This window comes from Lutra lutra, chromosome 15 (genome assembly GCF_902655055.1).
Source record: "Lutra lutra chromosome 15, mLutLut1.2, whole genome shotgun sequence".
Lineage (NCBI taxonomy): Eukaryota > Metazoa > Chordata > Mammalia > Carnivora > Mustelidae > Lutra > Lutra lutra.
This window is the reverse complement of record NC_062292.1, coordinates 10,849,948-10,868,285: the sequence shown is the minus strand read 5'-3', so window position 1 is coordinate 10,868,285 and position 18,338 is coordinate 10,849,948. Positions and strand designations below refer to the sequence as shown.

General features: G+C 46.7%; 1 protein-coding gene across 2 annotated transcripts in view; it reads left to right on the top strand.

Moving 5' to 3' along the window:
- The window catches only part of SMYD3 (SET and MYND domain containing 3), a 703,294-nt gene that overhangs the window by 547,419 nt on the left and 137,537 nt on the right, over nt 1-18,338 (top strand). For both annotated transcript variants that reach the window (XM_047703851.1, XM_047703852.1), the window contains 3 exons: nt 3,014-3,081; nt 4,653-4,755; nt 13,079-13,189. In XM_047703851.1, coding sequence (XP_047559807.1) covers nt 3,014-3,081; nt 4,653-4,755; nt 13,079-13,189 — 282 coding nt within the window. The remainder of the gene's footprint in view (nt 1-3,013; nt 3,082-4,652; nt 4,756-13,078; nt 13,190-18,338) is intronic.

Below are 18,338 nucleotides of genomic sequence, written 5' to 3'. Positions count from 1 at the left end.
ATTTATTTCCATGTGTCTGGACCCTGGCATTTTTTTTTTTTTTTTTTTTTTTTTTGGTGGGAGTGGGGAGTATGAGGGAGGGGCAGAGGGAGAGGGAAAGAGAGAATCCCAAGCAGACTCCCCACCCAGCATGGACCCTTTCATGGGGCTCAATCTCATGACCCTGAGATCACCACCTGAACTGAAATTGTGAGTCAGATCCTTAACCCACTGAGCCACCCCGGGGGTGGGGGGCGTGCCAGACCCCTGGCATTTTAAGCAGAGGATTAAACAAGCCCTCAATCTCTTCAGAGGCCTAAGCCTGTCATTCCATCCATTGGACTAACAGAAGCATTTGAAACAAAAGATGAGGCAGAGTAGAGAGCGAGAATGGACAAAGAGATCTGGGCAGGAATATCAACAGATGGAATGCCTAAGGACAGGAGAGCTGGAAGATGAGCTTTTCCTTACTCCTTGGCAGAGTATGGAACCACATCCCGTCTCTCCTCTTCCACGCTGACAGGGGACCTGTGACTTACTTCTGGTGTCTTCTCTGACCCTGTCCTAGATAGTGACCCCCTGGGAACCCTGAGGACCACACCCACACAACCATCCATCTCCCAAAAAATCCTATATTAGTGTCTTTCACTCAAGGAGCCGCCATCACTGCCCTCGGAGTATTGTACATAGGATTTGCGTTTGGTGTCAAATAAATGGGTAAATAACGAATCGGGATGATGAATGCTACTAACAGGCTGAGCACATCATGTAGGTCCGAGGGATCGACAAAGTCTCCTGGAGGAAGCAGACGTTTCCCCATGTTAGCTCTTTTTTCTTTCTTTTAAAAAATTCCGTCAGGATAAACCTATTCTGGAAAGACCTTTTATTTGCTCCACAGTGGAGAAAAAAAATGTTTACATTTTGGTTTGATTCAAAGTTAACAGATTTGATTGGTTTGATCCAGTGTTTCATTGGTGGGTTAACGCTGGTAAAGTCATGATTACACTTTGAAAAGTACATGTTAAAGTTTCTATTCCCCTCCTGCGATTTCATACCCATTTAAAAATGTGTGAAGTTTCGAAAAGAAAACACAGGGTCTTTCGTCCTGCATCTCCACCATCCGTTTTGTACATAAATATGTGCAGGCAGTACGCCGTTGCGACTTAATACAAAACACGTGCCCCTAGAGCAATTTAACTCGTGTGTTTAAAATATATGTGTCTACACCAACTTATTTCCTGATTTGAAACTGCAGTTTTATCAGACTTTTAGAAGAAATGCCAAATCATGATAGGTTGCACTAGATTTCATAGGAGAGCTCTTTAGAGCAGTGGAGGAGTCTCAAAGGACTGAATGCTTTTTCATACTTTACGTTCTTTCCTATAAACCTGATTTAGAGACGTTCGTTGTTGCTTTTTTTGTTTTTTGTTTTTTTTTTTTTCTTTCACGGAAACTGTAACAGTAAGTCAGCATCCATTTGTGGTGCCTGGTTCATCTCAAGTCTATGGTGGCCTCTTCTGCTTTCTTCTTGATGGGCTTTGTTCTGTTTTGTCCTAAGTGTCTATCTGCAGCCCAGCTGCTGCCGTGCATTCCAGGCACTCATACTTGGTCTTGGCTAGGATGTCTAATATGCCGTTTCAGATATAACACGGCTGAAATAAAGCATCTGGACTTGCTCCCAGCTCCCTGCAACCAAACCTTTACCAGTCTTGCTCCTGTTAATGAATGGACACTTTATGGAGCCCACATTCAGGCTCACGCTCAAACCTGATCCTTGACTCTCTCTGCTCCCCTCAGTAGTCCATTGTAAATCCTACTGGCGGCACCACTCACTTCTCCCCACTTTTGCCACCAACATCCAGACCTCCAAGCTAACCTAGGCTTCTCATTCCCTCTCCTTCTACCCTTGCCTTTCTATAGCCCATTCTCTATTCGACAGCCAGAGTGATCCTTTCCCAAGGGAAATCCTATCATTCGCACCTTGGCTCAGAAGTAACCCATTGCCTTCTGTCTCATTTGGAATACAATGTAGACATGGGTCTAAGCACCTATACAGTCTAACTACTGCTCTGATCTTTTATTTCACTCTTCTTCTTCTTCCTTGCCCTGCTTTGCCCACTCTACCTTTCCTGCTGGTACTCTGTACCTAAAAAGATTTTCACCTCAGGGCCTTTGCACTTGCTTTTCTCCTGACATGAACATGCATCACCGCTACCACCCCCACTAGAGTTTAAGCTTCATGTAGGCAGGAACTTTGTTTATTCCTTCACTGCTCATCCCAGCACCTGCCTGAGGCAGCGATGTGTGGCCAGGACCTAGATTTTCTGATTCTAAGTCCAGTGGTCTTTCTGTGATTCTGGGTGGCCTTCCATAGGTTTTGAGGTCCCTTGAGCACAGTGATTGCAACTACTGTTCCTTTTGGTCCACACCCCATAGGCTACAGGACTGTGCTGTCTAGCTGGTGAGGCCCTTCCATGTCCCTAGTAACTGCCATGGCTGGACTGAACGACTTTCCGTGCTCCTTGTGGTCCGTCAGCTCGGATCACAGACTCTCTTGGGGTGTCCTTCCCTCTTTGTAGGAATAAAAGACAGGCTGCTGTTCCTCATAAATAGACAGTGGCATTTGGAAACTGCAGGCAGTGTGAAGGGGGAAAAAAACCCCAACTTGACAGGAGTCTAGTTCTCAATAAATAGATTATTTGTATTCTGAAAGTTGAACCTGTCATGGGACTGGGTGACTTGGAAGAAAAAGCTTCGATTGAAATTAACAGGCCCTGTGCTGGTTTAAGCCTGAGGTTTGTGCGGGATGTTGCTACTTCTGCACCTAACGCGACCTTCTTAAGGGAAAGTGTGTCCCAGACAGCTTCTTTTGCAAGTGAAAGAGCCTCCCTGTTTGGCTTGGATCTTTGCAAAGCAACCACTGAAAGTATTCAGACTCCAACTTTTGCTTTTGAACATTTCTGTTCTCTCCCCTGCCTGCGAAGTTTCTTAGGTGACTCTGGTAATCCCGATTGTCTTCCCCTTGTTTTCACAGGTGATCTGCAATGCGTTCACCATCTGCAATGCAGAGATGCAGGAAGTTGGTGTTGGCCTCTATCCGAGGTATGGTGAATGGTATTTCATTTACTGGAAGAAACAACTGTAATTCACCCAGCTCCCCGACCTTGTGGAAGGTGTCAGGATGGCCATTGCCGCAGCTGGTTCAAGAGCGATGCTTGAAACCTAATGATAAATTATAAGAAAATGGAAAGTGTTAAGTTTAAAGGAAAGAATTTTATAACCCTGTAGTATATGCTGTGATATGAGCAAGGAGGCAGACCTCAGACCTAAATTCTTGATCTTGGGAGCCTTGGGGTAAGAAGTTAGGGACCGTGGGTGCTAATGAAACTTGGTTATGACCTTGGGGCATCTGGGTGGCTCAGTCGGTCGGTCACCTGCCTTCAGTTCAGGCCATGGTCTCAGGGTCTGGAATGGAGCCCCGCGTCGGGCTCCCCGCTCAGTGGGGAGCCTGCTTCTCCCTCTGCCTGCTGCTCCCCCTGCTCATGCTGTCTCTCTCTCAAATAAAAAAACAAATAAATAATCTGAAAATAATCAGTTATCCCCCACCCCGCCCTGATCTTGGGTGGAAGCACAGGGGTGTTTCACCAGACTCAAGGGGTTGCACCCATTGGGGTCATTTGGTCTTTTGGCTCAGCATACTCTGAGCTCCACTGCTCCTGACTTTCAGGGTTTGGCCTTCTGAAGTGTTCTCTGCTGTGGCTGCTGAGGGGACTCTCTTCCCCTGAGCTGCCAGGCCGTCCCTCCACGAACACTGCAGTCACTCCTCGGTCTATTTTGTTTTTGTGCTGGAAAGGTGCGAATACGAATATAGTCCTTCTTATCTTTAGTTGTGAACCTGAGAATTCAGCTGGTTTTCTTACTTCTCCCAAGTGTTGTAAGTCACGGGTCTGTTGGTCGGGTCCTGAGAAAGACGGGTCGGAGCAGAGGCTTGGAGTTCACACTGCCTCTTTCCAATTCGGTCCCCTTCCAAACTGTGCATCCTGGGGCAAGCCGTTGACTTCTCCGTGCTCATCCTGTCATCTCTCAGTGCCCCCGTGAGATTCACATGGTGCTTGAATTCGAGAAACCTGTGTAAGGGCTAAGTGCTTTCTACACAGCGAGCGCTCCCTGATCGTTCTTCTGAGGATTGCCCAGTATGGTGCAGCTTACATTCATTCCCTTTCCAGATGGCAAAAAGTTACTTCCATGGTATTAAAATGACTGGCCCGGGGCCCCAGACGCTCCAGGATCTCGTCAGCAAGATGCTATCGGCTTTCTGCATCAGAGGGAGGACTCTTGTCGTCCTTCAGGAGGCAGGCACATCCTGCAGAGGGGCCGCACGGGCCAGAGCTGTGTGAGAAAGGCCGGTGGTGTCCTGGCTGCCATCTAAGGAGACAGCCGTCCCCCATGCTCACCCCAGAAAGCGCTCAGAAATGTTTTTGTTAACACACTTCCCCTAAGTAATCTCCATCTTGAGGAGCATTTTGCTGTATGCGATGTGGGCTAGTGACATTTCTGGGACTTCTCCTAGAGCCCTCAGTCCCTCATGCCCTGTCGGACTTACCTGTCAGTAACATTAGATGTTTGACTCTGTCTGCTGAGTGACGCTACCCTCTTTTTTCTCTTTCCCCCAGTATGTCTTTGCTCAATCACAGCTGTGACCCCAACTGTTCCATTGTGTTCAACGGGCCCCACCTCTTGCTGCGAGCAGTCCGGGACATTGAGGCAGGAGAGGAGGTAAGCCACCTGCTTTTCCCAGCGCCTGGCCTCCTTTTGCATCACAGACCCTTTCCTGAAACCAGTTGTGCCTCAGGGACAGCTTGTCCAGATCCTTCCGCCAGGGAGAAGAAATAATGCATCCACCCAGCGACTGATTTGCCCTGCAGTCCATGTTCAGGATTACAGATGGATTGCCTTCGTAAACCACCGTTTTTCTGGATCTCCGCAGGTCCTCTTGTGTGTGTGCAAGAGAGGGGTGTGAGTGTGTGATGGAGTGTCTGTGCTCAGGGCAGGCAGTAGTCCACCAGACTCTCACATCCCAGCCCATGCTTATCCTTCCCGGGCAGGAGTCTGGCCCAGCTTGTAAATGGGATCCCAAGGGTTTCCTTACCCCCAGGGCTACTGTCCCATTTTGTGGGTGACTCATGTACCTTCATTTGCTAGAAAGCAAACAAGATTTACTCATTCACATGGTCATGGGGCCTTTGCGGAGCTTGTGACATCTCTGTGTGATTGTTCAGCAAAGATGTGAAGGGAAGAGAGGCCAGGGAGTGTAACCTCCAGCAGTGACTTAGCCTTGACCCTCTAGGGTTGTAACCTGCCACACCGGCCTCTTGGGAAGAAGAGCCTTCTCCGAAGCTCCAGGTCTCACAGGGCAGCTGGGGATGAGCTGCCCCCGGAAGCCCCCAGGGTTTGCACACCCACCATCCTGAATGTGGGCTTCTAGGTATTTACGCTTTTTAGAACGTAGTTTCCTTCCACTTTCCAATTTGCTAAAGTGGGTATTTATTGCAAGGAAAGCAGAGTATCATAAGCTTTTATGGCATTTATGCAACACTCAGCCAATAAAACCTAAACTCGGGGGCACCTTATTTTATGTAGACAGGGATTTGGCTTCGAGAAGATTCCCTCCAATCTGATTTGCAACTGAATAAGCTGTCTCCTGTACAGCCACTTACTGGATTTCCCTTTTTTAGGGCCCCTGTGCTCAGTACACTGGGGTACCTGTCAGTGAGATGGAGTGTGATGTTTTTTATTCTAGGGCCACATGTGACTTCAAGGCAGGTAGGAAGGGGGGCACTGTCCATTTGCAACAGCATTAGTGCAGAGCTGAGGGCTGACTGTCCGCAGAGACCGTGTGGCTGCTGCCAATGGGACGATGATTTACTAAATTAAAAAAAAAAAAAAAAATAACTGGAGAGGCAAACAGAAAAACTATAAGGAACAGTCAGAATTTTCAGGAACAACAAAGAGATTTTCCTATGCCTGGTTTTCTAGGCTTGGCTGCCCATTATTTTCCTTGGTTGGTTTTCATTTAGTTGGAAAAAAGTCTTGTTTCTTGGTGCCGATTTCACTTTTTTCACGTCCTTTTCCTTCCATCTCCGGAACAACAAGCAAATCCTTCCTCTCGCTCGACACAAAATAATTGTGCTCAGCATGAGGCCCTGCAGACTCAGATCCGTTCCCGTATGATACTTACCAAAGCATCTTCCCAACAAAGGGAGGGTTCCTTCCCTAAGTCCTTCATACCATCTTGTTCAGAAGATAATTTTGTTAAATTGAGGTGTAATCGATATATGACATTCTGTATGTTTCCGGAGTATCCCACGATGATTTAATGTTTGTCTATGTTGTGAAATGATCACCACAGTAGTTCCAGTGAACATCCATCACCAGACATAGTTACAGAAATGTTCTCTCTTCCTTCTCAAAAGTTCTTGAGAACTCTTAAGATTTAATCCTTAGTGACTTTCAAATATGCTTTGCAGTATTGTTGCCTGTAGTTCCCATGCTGTACGGACGTACTTTATCATGGGAACTTGGTACCCTTTGACCCACTTCACCCATTTGGCACCCCTGTCCCACCTCTGGCATCGACCGATCTGTTCTCTATGTCTAAGAGCTTGATTTTTTTTTTTTCCAGAAAATAAAATTTTTACCACCCCATCGTGCATGTTTTGGTGGGTGACGTTTTGTCTGCACAATTGTCCCCCTTCCCCCATGTTCCTGAGTTAATGTTACACACCTTTCCGGGTCCTTTCAAACATCATCTCTCTATAAACCTCTTCCCGATTTCCCAGGTTGAAGGAAATGTCTTTCGCTTTGAGATCTCCTCTGGCTCTTCTGATGACCTCTCTGTTCAGCCATAAGCTCCATGAGGGCAGGCCGTTGTGTCTTACTTCCGTATCTTCTTCAGTACCCGGTACTTGGCCTTATCCCCAGGAGGCATCCATGGCTCCCTGTTGACTTGACTTCCATTCAAGTGAGCTTCCATAAAGACCAGGATTGCTTATCACCCAGGGAACCGTTGGCATTCCCGATGGATCAGCGGCTCGTTGCGTAGGACGCGTGCATTGCTGAAGGCTGCTGTCCTGAGTCCCCTGATGCCTGTAGCGCCCCACCCCAACCGCCGACACTCCTCCTGCACATTTCAAACTGGGCCCTTTGGGGCAGACGTGGGGCAGAGGGGGAACCAGGAGAAAAGACATTTTGAGGTTGATTAAAAGGGCAGTTTTTTTTACTGTGCAAATATTTGCTTTAGATCAACTGAGCAGGGAAATAAATTTGGAAGCTTTTGGCAGTTTCATAGCATCAACTTTGCATCTTGGCTTTACTGCTTGTCAGGGAGCCCCCAGTGCTAGCATGTTCTCCCTGGAATGTGAGTCCCAGAATATAGGCTCCATGAGCGAACACTGCATAGTGCTTCTTATAGAGAAAATCCTTACTCTGTTTCTGTTGAGTGAGTGAATAAGGCTTGCTGAAGACAAAACAGATGTGGAATAGAATGTTAGAGCCATTTTTAAAACTACCTCTAATCTTCAGGTGCGTCCCATGGGCGCCAGAAAGAAAGTAACACAAGAGCTAGCCGTTGCCAGTTTGAGATGAGAACATTTCAGACCTCAGCCCAGGAGAGCTGGGGATTTACAAAGTTTCCAGAGTAGAAGTCACCATGGAAATTTCCTACCCTTTGTTTCTCCGCACATGAAGCCATCCTGTGGACTGCTTTCAGACCCTTCCCTTCAAACCAGCACCGCCTGCTACACTTTGCTACTTCAGGATTTCCACGGCAATGCTGAGTTGTTGGGTCTGTCGGTTTGGTTTGGGTTAGTTGGTTTGGTTTGGTTGTGCTTCGGGATTTTTGTCTCCTCATCTAGTACCTCCTACAGACGGGTTTATAGTAAGGTTTGAGGGGTGGCCCTCATGCTGGATTGCTAACGGCTGCCTCTCCAGGGTTTGGGTAAACAGTGAGATGTGTATTATTCGCTGACGGTGTTCTAAAACATGGATCAGGGAAGAAAGCTGGACAGTCCGGGCCACCCTTCTGGGAATTCTTGGTGAGAAGAGGCTGTAGCTCTTACAGATGCTACCTCTGGAGCCATATCAACTTCGAGAAATGTGATTTGCACAAACTGAGCATATCAGTATCCGTCCTATCAGTTTCAATTTAAATTGTTGTGAGATTAAGACAGTCTGTTTCTTCCCTCAGACCTCTTTACTTATGTGCTAACTCATTTGACTACTTAATTGGGTGTCGTGTCCTCGGGTGGGCATTGGGAATACAAAGACGAGTAAGACCTACTTCAGGAGCTTAAGGTATAAACGAGGAAACTGACACAGAACAGAAAGTAATAACAGAATATGAAAAGTACAGTAGGATAAAGTAGACGGGGCTTTATAGACATTCAGATCAGGGCACCCAAGTAGTGAGAGGGCCCCGGGTAGGGAGGGGGTAAGAAAGGCTTTCAGAGAAGTGACTTGGACTCTCAAAGGATCCATAGAGTTCCAGTTGGCTGAGACAGGAAGGTGTTCTAGACAAAGACACAGAGACAAGGGGCAGAATGGTGATTTCGAGGAGCAGGAAGTATTCTAATCAATAGACTGGAGACTTTGAATATGACCAGCTGAGGAAGGAATATGCAGGGACCGGACGGGATTGTAGGACCCCATGGGGGCTTTATCAAGGAACTCCTGCCATGTCTGGTCTATGGGAGGCGCTCAGTAGATGTTCGTGAAGGGGTTGGGGACAGGCAGTGGGGTGCCACTGAAGCAGCAGTCTGTGTTCAGATTTTCCGTGTGTAAGCAAGTTTGGGTCAGCGAGGGTCAGGCTGATCAGTAATCCAAGCAAGAGGTGGCAGTGGCACCCCAAAGTCAGGAGGAATTTAGGTGGCAGCTCATGATGGGGGATCTGAAGAAGCAGCTAAAATTAGCCTGATTTGCTAATGACGGAGCACAGGGGTGTGACAAGGAGAAGAGAAAGACTAGTTGGCAGGTGTGATTTGAAAGGTAAGTGAGATCTGCTGTCTTGTTTTCCGTTCAGAGCCAGTACCCACAGAAAAATTTGTAATTGTCACTGTGTGATTCCAGAAATGAAAACGAAGTCTAATTTTAATTTGGTCTTCTCATCCACTCTTTTGTACGTAATGAAAAGATGGACTTCATGGAAAAGGGGTTCCTTTGCCTTGAAATTTTCAAGTAAGCAATATATCCATATCTAGCAGATATCTTTCATCATCTCACTCTAATGTTGCAAGTGATTTACTGCATTTCCCATAAAAGCTGCTCTAAAATGGCAAAGCAATGGTCAGTGGCATTAATATTTTAATGCGATTTTGTTCTGTGCCATTAAAGCATCCACTGATCAATGGCAAGTTTCACATTTACGTTCCTGCTAAATGAGCCCTACGCGTAGTGAGCAGATTCTTAAGTAAAAGTGGTGAAGCAGCTAGTCTTCAAGAAAGGTTTTTTATCTTTGGCTGATAAAATGATTTCAGTGTCATTGCCCATTAGTAACCTATGGTGCTTCACCCCCCGAAAATATGCATAAAATGTTTTGCCATTTGAGACCCTTAGTTTTGATACAGAGTCTTTTGTGAACTCAGAGGAACATGGAGGAGGCAAAAAGGGGGGAATGGGGCAGTCTTCGCGGGAAGTGGCATGTTTGAGTCAAGCTTGCGGGCTGAGAGCACTCAGAAGAAGCCAATGGTGCAGGGCAAGCGCAGGCGGGCAGGGGCAGGGGTGCTCAGGACCCACACTGTTTCCGAGGCTTTGCAGGGTATATAACTGTGAAGACTGGAAAGTGACCGGAGAGATATCTAGGCTAGAAAGGCAGACAGAAGATCAGTGGGGAAGCCTTTGTGTGCCTTACCCCCCAGGCAGTGAGAAGTCATCAAAAATCTTCACGTAGGGTCACTTGGGTGGCTCAGTGAGTTAAGCCACTGCCTTTGGCTCAGGTCATGATCTCAGGGTCCTGGGATCGAGCTCCATGTCGGGCTCTCTGCGCAGCAGAGAGCCTGCTTCCCCCTCTGTCTCTGCCTGGCTCTCTGCCTACTTGTGATATCTCTCTGTCAAATAAATAAATAAAATATTTTAAAAAACATCTTCACATAGGGAAATGACATGATCAGATGTGAGTTTTAGGAAGATCTCTCCGAAGAGTTTCAAAGATGAGAGCTAGACCACAGGCGGTGGGGAGGTGCGTTAGGAACCTGGATTTCTCTGGCCCTGGATTTGTTGGCTTCACACAGGGCACGTCGTACTCACCCAGTAACTACTGCCAGTTGATCTGATCTGATGGCGGGGGCTGATGACTGCCGTCCGGCTGGATTAAGGAGAGTCCCAGATCCAACCCAAGAGGGAGCACGGAGTTCAGTTCATTTTACCATCAACTCATTTAAGGAATCCAGGGCCCTCAGAGCCTGTTGAGACAAGGTGAATGCCTATGCTGCCCCAGACAGAAACACAGGGCGGTTTCGGAATTGTGTATTTGGAATTTGGTACATAGTGTTGTCTGTAAACAAGAGGAACTTGCCTGATGTGAAGGCCCCCAGGCAGCTCTGGCTTCAGATCACAAAGCAAAAAAAGGGACTCAATTCCGAAGGAGTCCAGTTGTCATAGAACACTGTGTCGCACCGGCTTATGCGTTTTAGGGTCAGTGTCGGTGCAGCCCCTCAAGAAGTGAGTCTCAGTTCAGCCCCCAGAAGGCTGAGAAGCAGCTGTGTTGCAGAAAGACTATCCGGCTCGATGTGGATGTGCAAATCCACCCACATCGTCACTGTCGCATGCTGCCACGCTCCGACAGTGCCTGGCACGTACTAGGTGTTCAGTAACACCATCGTCTGTACTTCTGGAGGCTAGATACTCTTGTTTCTGTGTTTCAGAGTGGCGTGTTATTGTTGCCTAATGTGGGAAGGGTCTAGAGAGAGCCAGCCAGCCAGACCCAGCTGTGGCTCCTGTCACCCTGGGGACGGCCATGGTGGGTGAGACCTCTCTGGCTGGCTGACCAGGCCTCCTTTTCACTCTGGCCCTCCCGAAGCTATGTTTTCTGTCAAAGACCATGGCCTTCTGTGCTCTACCATGCTTTCCAGTGTGTAAGATGTGCTTTGTAGACACAAAATGCTTTCTTTTAAGTCTTTTAAGTCTTAAAACTTTACGTCTAAGAAAAAGCACCTGGGAATTTTCGCTGTGCGGAGCTTTGGTCACCTTCTGCCATGGATGGTCCTGCTGCTGTCCTCTCCTGCGGTACCTCCACTTCCACCCGCCACACACACCCCCAAGATTACTTTCTACACGTAAAAATGAATACAGAAGTATTGTACATAGTATGTGACAAGTGGACACCTGTTACCGAGAAGAGAAAAGGAGAAAAGTGTGAGGGGACAAGGGGGCCTGAAGCGGGGAGCGTCGGGTGGTCAGACTCCAGTGAGGAAGGAAGATTGACTGAAACCCAGCACAGGTGAGGGGGCCCCGTTGTGGGTTCTGGGGGCAGCACAGGGGACACAGCCAGTGTGTTGGATGGGCGTGGGGGTGTGGATGCATGGGGACAGAAAACCGAGGGCTGGTGGGGAGTTGGTGCTTATTAGAGAGGGAACTGGGCTGGTGGTGATTGTTGTTGTTATTATCGTTATAATTATTCTTAGCCCTTATCCATTGCAGACTAATATTTTTGTAAAATTTCATGAAATTAAATTATTAGAAAAATGAAAATTTAAAAACATAGGGAGCTAAGAGCCCAGTGTTTTATTATTAGAGTCATATAAAGTATCTTACCAGACTCCTGCAGAAGCTCCTAAACATTCCTTTGCGTTTGTTTTCGGACGTTACTGCGGGCTGGTGACGCAGCCCCTGGAACCACGTGCCAAGTTGCGCTGTGGAACCCCTTGTCAGGACGTGGCACTTAAGCAAAAGCAGGGTCCTTTGGAGCATTTTGAACACAGGGAAGAGCTGATCTGTCTTAACAATCTGTCTTAGGTTTAAAGAGAATCATGGAGAATCGCCGCCTAGAGGGTGTTGTGCAGGGGGGACGGGGGGAGGCAGGGAGACAGGCTGTGAGACTTGCTTGTTTTACGGGCAAGAGAGGAAGGCAACTCAGACCAGGATGGTCACACTGGGAGAGGTAGAAAATGGTTGATTCTGGATATATTTTTAATGTGAGCGCACAGAATTTCCTGGTGGATTGGGCGAGAATTGGAAAGGGAGGGAGAAGTCAAGGATGACTTTGAACTTTCTGCTTGGAGGACACGAAAGCTGCATTGCTCTCAGCTGGGACTGGGACGGGTCCAGCAGGGACGGAACAGGCCAGGGGGATCGGGGGGCCATTTTGTATATGTTAAATTAGCCCTTCAGTGCATAGATCTGGTCAAGTGTGGAATGTGTGAACATCACAATGTTACCCAAAGACCTATGTCTCCAAGTGAAGCTTGACAGCGACAGGGAAACCTGACCTTTCACCATTCAAGACAACATAATCACTGTTGAAACGGCCCAAGGAGGTCAACTTAGGGGTTTCCATCTAGGATCTCGTTCTGACATTAGTTCTCCTTTTTTTTTTTTTTTAAATCTATGTAGTCACAAGTAAAACAGTCTCCTAACTTCAAAGCCACCAAATTTGGTTGACTTCAGAGTCCATGAGGCTGCAGGACTGATTAGGATTTAGGAACACCTGGGTGCGTCACCTGCCTCCCCTTTGGGGGCCGGAATTGATCTGGCTTCTCTGATTGCAAATGGTTATAGCGTTTACTACCCGACACACACCAGCTCTCGATAGTCTCTTATTTGGTGGCTCAGAGACGAGGTGTCAAAGTGTAAAGCGGTCAGGAGTCTGGGTCTTTAAAATAAGTGTATAATATACAGGTGCTCACCATACAACAACACCCGAAGGGAATGCATTAAAATTTTACATGTGATTATTTGCATAGATTGTAAGTAGTCTCTTTCCTTTTTGTGCTTTTTGGTGTGTTCAAAACGTGTTCTGCTTAAATAATCAGCAGCGATAGTAAGCACGTGTTAGAGATGCTGAGCACCACAGCCACGTGACCCTGTCCTCTGTGCCCCCTCCCCCCAGCTCACCATCTGCTACCTGGACATGCTGATGACCAGTGAGGAGCGCCGCAAGCAGCTGAGGGACCAATACTGTTTCGAATGTGACTGTTTCCGATGCCAAACCCAAGACAAGGTACGTGGCAGGGTGTGGGGGGGGCCGGCTTGGAGCATCTCGCAGGCACGATCCCAGTGACCTCTCAGAGAATTCTGCTTTTCTTTCATTAATCCTCAAGGAAATGACTCTCAGGGCAGAGTGGGAAACGGAGGTGGATAAAAAGAATGTGTGGTGGGGCATGTGTTTTATCTCCTTGAACTTCTAGCACCCACGAAGCAGGGCGAGGTTTAATCTCAGGTAGGGATCTATGGAACTTGATTCTGGAGGGAATGTAGGCGGTAAACATATAACAAAAAGGACCCTGAAGGCCGGTGCGCTGTTAGAGCATACAGCGGGGCACTGGGGTACGTTATGGCCGTGAAGCTGCTGCTCAATTCGTCAGTTGTTCTAGTTTGTTATTTCCTTAAAATTTGGTCTGTACGTGGATGGAACTAGAGGGTATCATGCTTAGCGAAATAAGTCAATCGGAGAAAGACAACTATCATATGATCTCCCTGATATGAGGGAGAGGAGATGCAACATGGGGGGTTTAGGGGGTAGGAGAAGAGTAAATGAAACAAGATGGGATCGGGAGGGAGACAAACCATAAGTGACTCTCAATCTCACAAAACAAACTGAGGGTTGCTGGAGGGAGGGGGGTTGGGAGAGGGGGGTGGGATAATGGACATTGGGGAGGGTACTGTGAAGTGTGTAAACCTGGCGATTCACAGACCTGTACCCCTGGGGATAAAAATATATGTTTATAAAAAATAAAATTTAAAAATAAAATTTAAAAAAATTTGGTCTGTAAGCCTTTTTGCTATAATGCTCATAGCAGAGAGAGATCACTTATCTCTAGCAACTTTTACTCTCTGAGAAAGGAAGAAAAGCCAAAATAAAAGCCACAAAGACAATGAATGAATTTAGGTTAAGAAAAAAAAAAGAACTTTTCTCCTTTTATTCATGTGCTTTCCTCACATCAAACCTATATGACTTTTAGTTTGCACACAATTGAGCTATCTGAATAAATCTTACTTTTATAGAGTGTTTTACGTTTGTGGGAATTCTTTTATAATCACTGTCATTTAACTCAGTAATTGTGAATTAGGAAATGCAACTCAGAGAGGTTCAGAGGTGTGCCTGTGGGAGAGGTTAAAGAAAACGTGGCAAAAACCAAGTCTCAAATTTAGATCTTGGGACCGAATCTAGTCCTCCTCCCTCTCAACCGCACAGTCCCCTGTGGTCTCTGGTGCCAACATCAATGGAGAGAGGCTGCGGTTCTCACTGCAGGAGCTCAGGGACCTTGTGCTCAAAACAGTTAGTTTTTAGTGAAAAAGAAATAAAAGCACGAAACGGGAAAGCTGGATCCACCGCTAATTCCTGCCCAAGAATTAGCCCTTTGCGTTAGCCCTTTGCGATAGCCACTCGTGCCGGGATTGTAGGGGATCCCCTGGGATTTCTCCCCAGACCGTCCTTGAGCATCTTCTCATGTGCCTCTTGGCCATCGGTATCTCTTCACACCTGTCAGCACGGCTAGACTCAGAAAGATGAATAACAGGTGTTGGTGAGGTTGTGGAGAAAAGGGAAGGCTTGTGTGGGACGTATTGGTGGGGATGCAAACTGGTGCAGCCGCCATGGGAGACACTATGGATGTCCCTCAAAAAATTAAAACTAGAACAATCGTATAATCCAGAAGTTCCGCTCCTGGGTATTTAACTAACGGAAATGAAAACACTAATTTAAGCAGATAGTCACATCCTCACATTCATTGCAGCGTTGTTTGCAATAGCCAAGACATGGAAACAATTTTCAGTGTTGATCCATTGATGAATGTTCAAGAAAACGTGGTGTATATACACTGGAAGATTGGTCGGCCCTTGAAGACGGCGGCATCTGGTCGTTTGCGAGAACGTGGATGGACCTTGGGGGCATCATGGTCACTGAAATAAGTCGGGCAGAGAAAGACAAACACAGTGTGTAACACCTGCAATTCAATTGGACGCTCTTAAGGCCCCTCCCAGCTCTGTTACCCACATTTCTCTGAAATGTTTCCTAGGAGAAGCGAGTGGGATATGCCCTGCGATGAGAATACAGATGTGATTTCAGTCAGCTCATCAGTTCTGTTTTGAAGTTTCTATTTACCTGAGAATTTTGTTCTGTTTAGTGATGTAAACGTCCCTCCTGAAATCTCTGTATCACTGATTTGCTTTGACAAAGTAAGACCCGGGTGAAACCGGCTGAGTGCATCCCCCAAAGATTACGAATTCAAAACGACTGAAGTCAAAATTAAGTTTACTTCGCTTCCAAGGTTTAAAGTTTTCAACATTATTTTTCTGCTTTTTTTGGACCCTGAGAAATTCATCTCAGCGGGGTTGTGGGTCGGGCGGTACTTATCAGGGTGCCGTCTGCATGTTCCTGGGCCCACGTGCTGTCCGGCTTCAGGAAGCAGGAGGCCTTTCGGAGTGGCTGTAATTGGCACGTGTGGAGTTACGTGTCATTTCTAGTCATCAGCAGCTTAATTGCTGGAAGGAATAGAACTTACCTTCTAACGGAGGCTTCGGAACCATTTGACTTCTCCTGTGGTTTGCACAGGTCAGAATCCTAGGTCACAGAAGCCGAGTAACAGACCCACGGGAATTGATGGTTTCTGTAAGTTTGTGGCTGGTACGCAGCGTGCTTCCTTGGATGTCATCGGCTTTATGGCAAGAAAAAGCTGTGTTTCCTGCCCATGTCACTTTTTCTTTCCTAAAGCCTGTTACATCTGATCCTTCTTCTGAAACACGGTGTCTGTCCATTTACCAGCAATGCCGCTGCCTCACCTCACTGCTGGATTATTGAAATAGCCCCTGGCCCTCCATGTCCCCTCATCATCCGTCCTGCACCCTGTCCTACAGTAAGTTTTCTGAACCACCGCAGTTTCCATGTCACTGCTTTACTCAGAATTTTGGAAAATATTTGTCATTGGCTTCAATCTTCAGGATAAAACTTCAGACTCAGCTTGGCATTCAAGGCCATCACCCCAAAGTCCAACCTACTGTTTTTCCCTTCCTTTCTCTTCCTTCCCCAATGCGTTCTGTCTCATCACACCCTCCCACCACTCAGAAGCCTCTGATGCGGCTTCCAGGCCCACATCCATACACATCTCTCTGCATATCAGTGTAAATATGTAAATGTAGGCAGATGAGTGTGTATGCTATAATGGCTATAAATCTTACATTAATTTGTGAAATAAGAGTGACAGGAAATAAGACAAAAGCAAGTCAGTGCCCCAAAGGCATTCTGTCTGATCCTATAAAGTGACCAGAAACCAATCACAAATTACTCTAAATCTCCCTGCAGCCAAAGCTAAAGGACTGATTTCAGAATTTACAAGAGCCATGAGGCTGGACATACAAGGTTCCTTGGCCGAAGCCCAGTTTTTCCCAGTACTGAGGCCAGAGCCACTCCAGAGGGTCCCACATAATTCCATGGCAATGTCCTTAACAGACTTCCACAATTATCTAAATAGCTGATTTTTTAGTATTTTCTTCAATGTGGCTGGTAGACATAATTTCAAATTATAACTTAAAGAAGTAACACAAAGGGTTAAAATTGATATATGCTTGGTTCCTACCTCCCAGATGGTTTGTTCCCTTCTAAGAATAAAATTTACACTATACAGAGGGAAGCAAGGACTGCATATCCTTCAGATGATCCTTCATTAATGGTATTTCATGCAGTCTTTTCAGTTCTTTATTTTAGTTTTTATTTAAGTGATACATGCATACATTTTGAAAAATCAAAGTGCTAGAAGCCAGTTCAAAACACTAGTATGCGCTCCCTCTCCTGCTCCCAAGATGACCCCTTTTGGCTTCTGGCATTTATTTCATGTTTCTAGAGCTAAAGCTCCCTTAAATCACATGCTAGGGATTCATTTGCTACTGGGTTGGTTTGAGGACTATTTTTCATTCTTAGGATCTCAAGTTTGGTTTTTCCCCGTATCTCCCAGTTCATGTTTTATTTCTCCCTATCCCTGCTTCATACCTTCGTTTTCTCTCCTCCTGAATCCTCCTCTGTTAGTTACCTTTTTGAGCGTCTCCATCATACACCCAAGAGTCTTGGCCAGTCAGAGCCACAGCTTATCCACTGGAGTGAACTCATGTTCTGATCTTTGATTATTTTTTTTTTAGGAGACTTTTTAAAAATTAACATATAATGTATTATTTCATTGATCTTTGATTTTTGTTGGTTATCTTTCTTAGCATCGCATTTCACGAAATGGTTTGGAATTTGATAACGCAAGCTCGTTTCGTGTGGGAAGTATTTTGGTTTTGCTCCTTTCTCTGCTTCTGTGCGCATCCCCTCTCTCTGCTGGCCGTGCAGCTGGCCTTTCCCAGACCCCTCAGAGTCATGGCATTTGGAACCAATGGGCCGCAGCGGTGTCGGGGCTCTGCAGACACGGTTACTTAGGTGATGGACATCTTGGTGCTCTGTACCTAGAAGTGTGTCTTCTGACCTTTCCAGGCCCAGAGCTTCCTATATATACTTAGCCTAAGGGAAAAGGTCATCAGCCCTGTGTCTTCAGCCTCTTTCTATTAACAGATATCTCATCCCCTGGCTTAAAGCCTCTCGCCTTTCTCACGGGAAGCCTTTCTAGTCCATTCTAACCATGGGAACGGAAGGTGCTCCTGCTGCTGCTGCTGCTTCCAGAGCCGAGGCCCCAGCATCAGCTTGGGTCTTGCTTTGCTTTTCTGTTTGTTTCTTGGTCCAGGGAGACGTTTTTTCTTGTTTTTGAATTAGTAAAGCTATTTCTGGCTTCTCTTTTTCTCTTTTACTCACCGTTGCTGTGGGGTTTGGGGTAGAGGGGAGCACTTCAAAGTCTTACAGCATCTTGATGGGATGTCTGCGATTTGCTTTTCAAGCCTGTAAGTGTGAATTCAAAGCTTCGGAGGCGGAGAAGAGGTGAGGATAAACCATCTCACTCTCCTGGGGGCTTCCAAGTACGTGTGCACCTTTTACCCAGGACCAGCCTGTCTGAGATCCCCGAGAAGGGTCCAGAACCTTTACCACAGGGCCTTCTGTGGAGAGAGACTTGAGCAGAGTCATTCTGGAAATCTATCCATTCTGGAAACAGTTGAATAAATGGCTCTGTTGGGGGTGGGGGCAGGAAGCCGGGCCAAAGCCCTAGTAAGCTTCTCATTCCTGATGC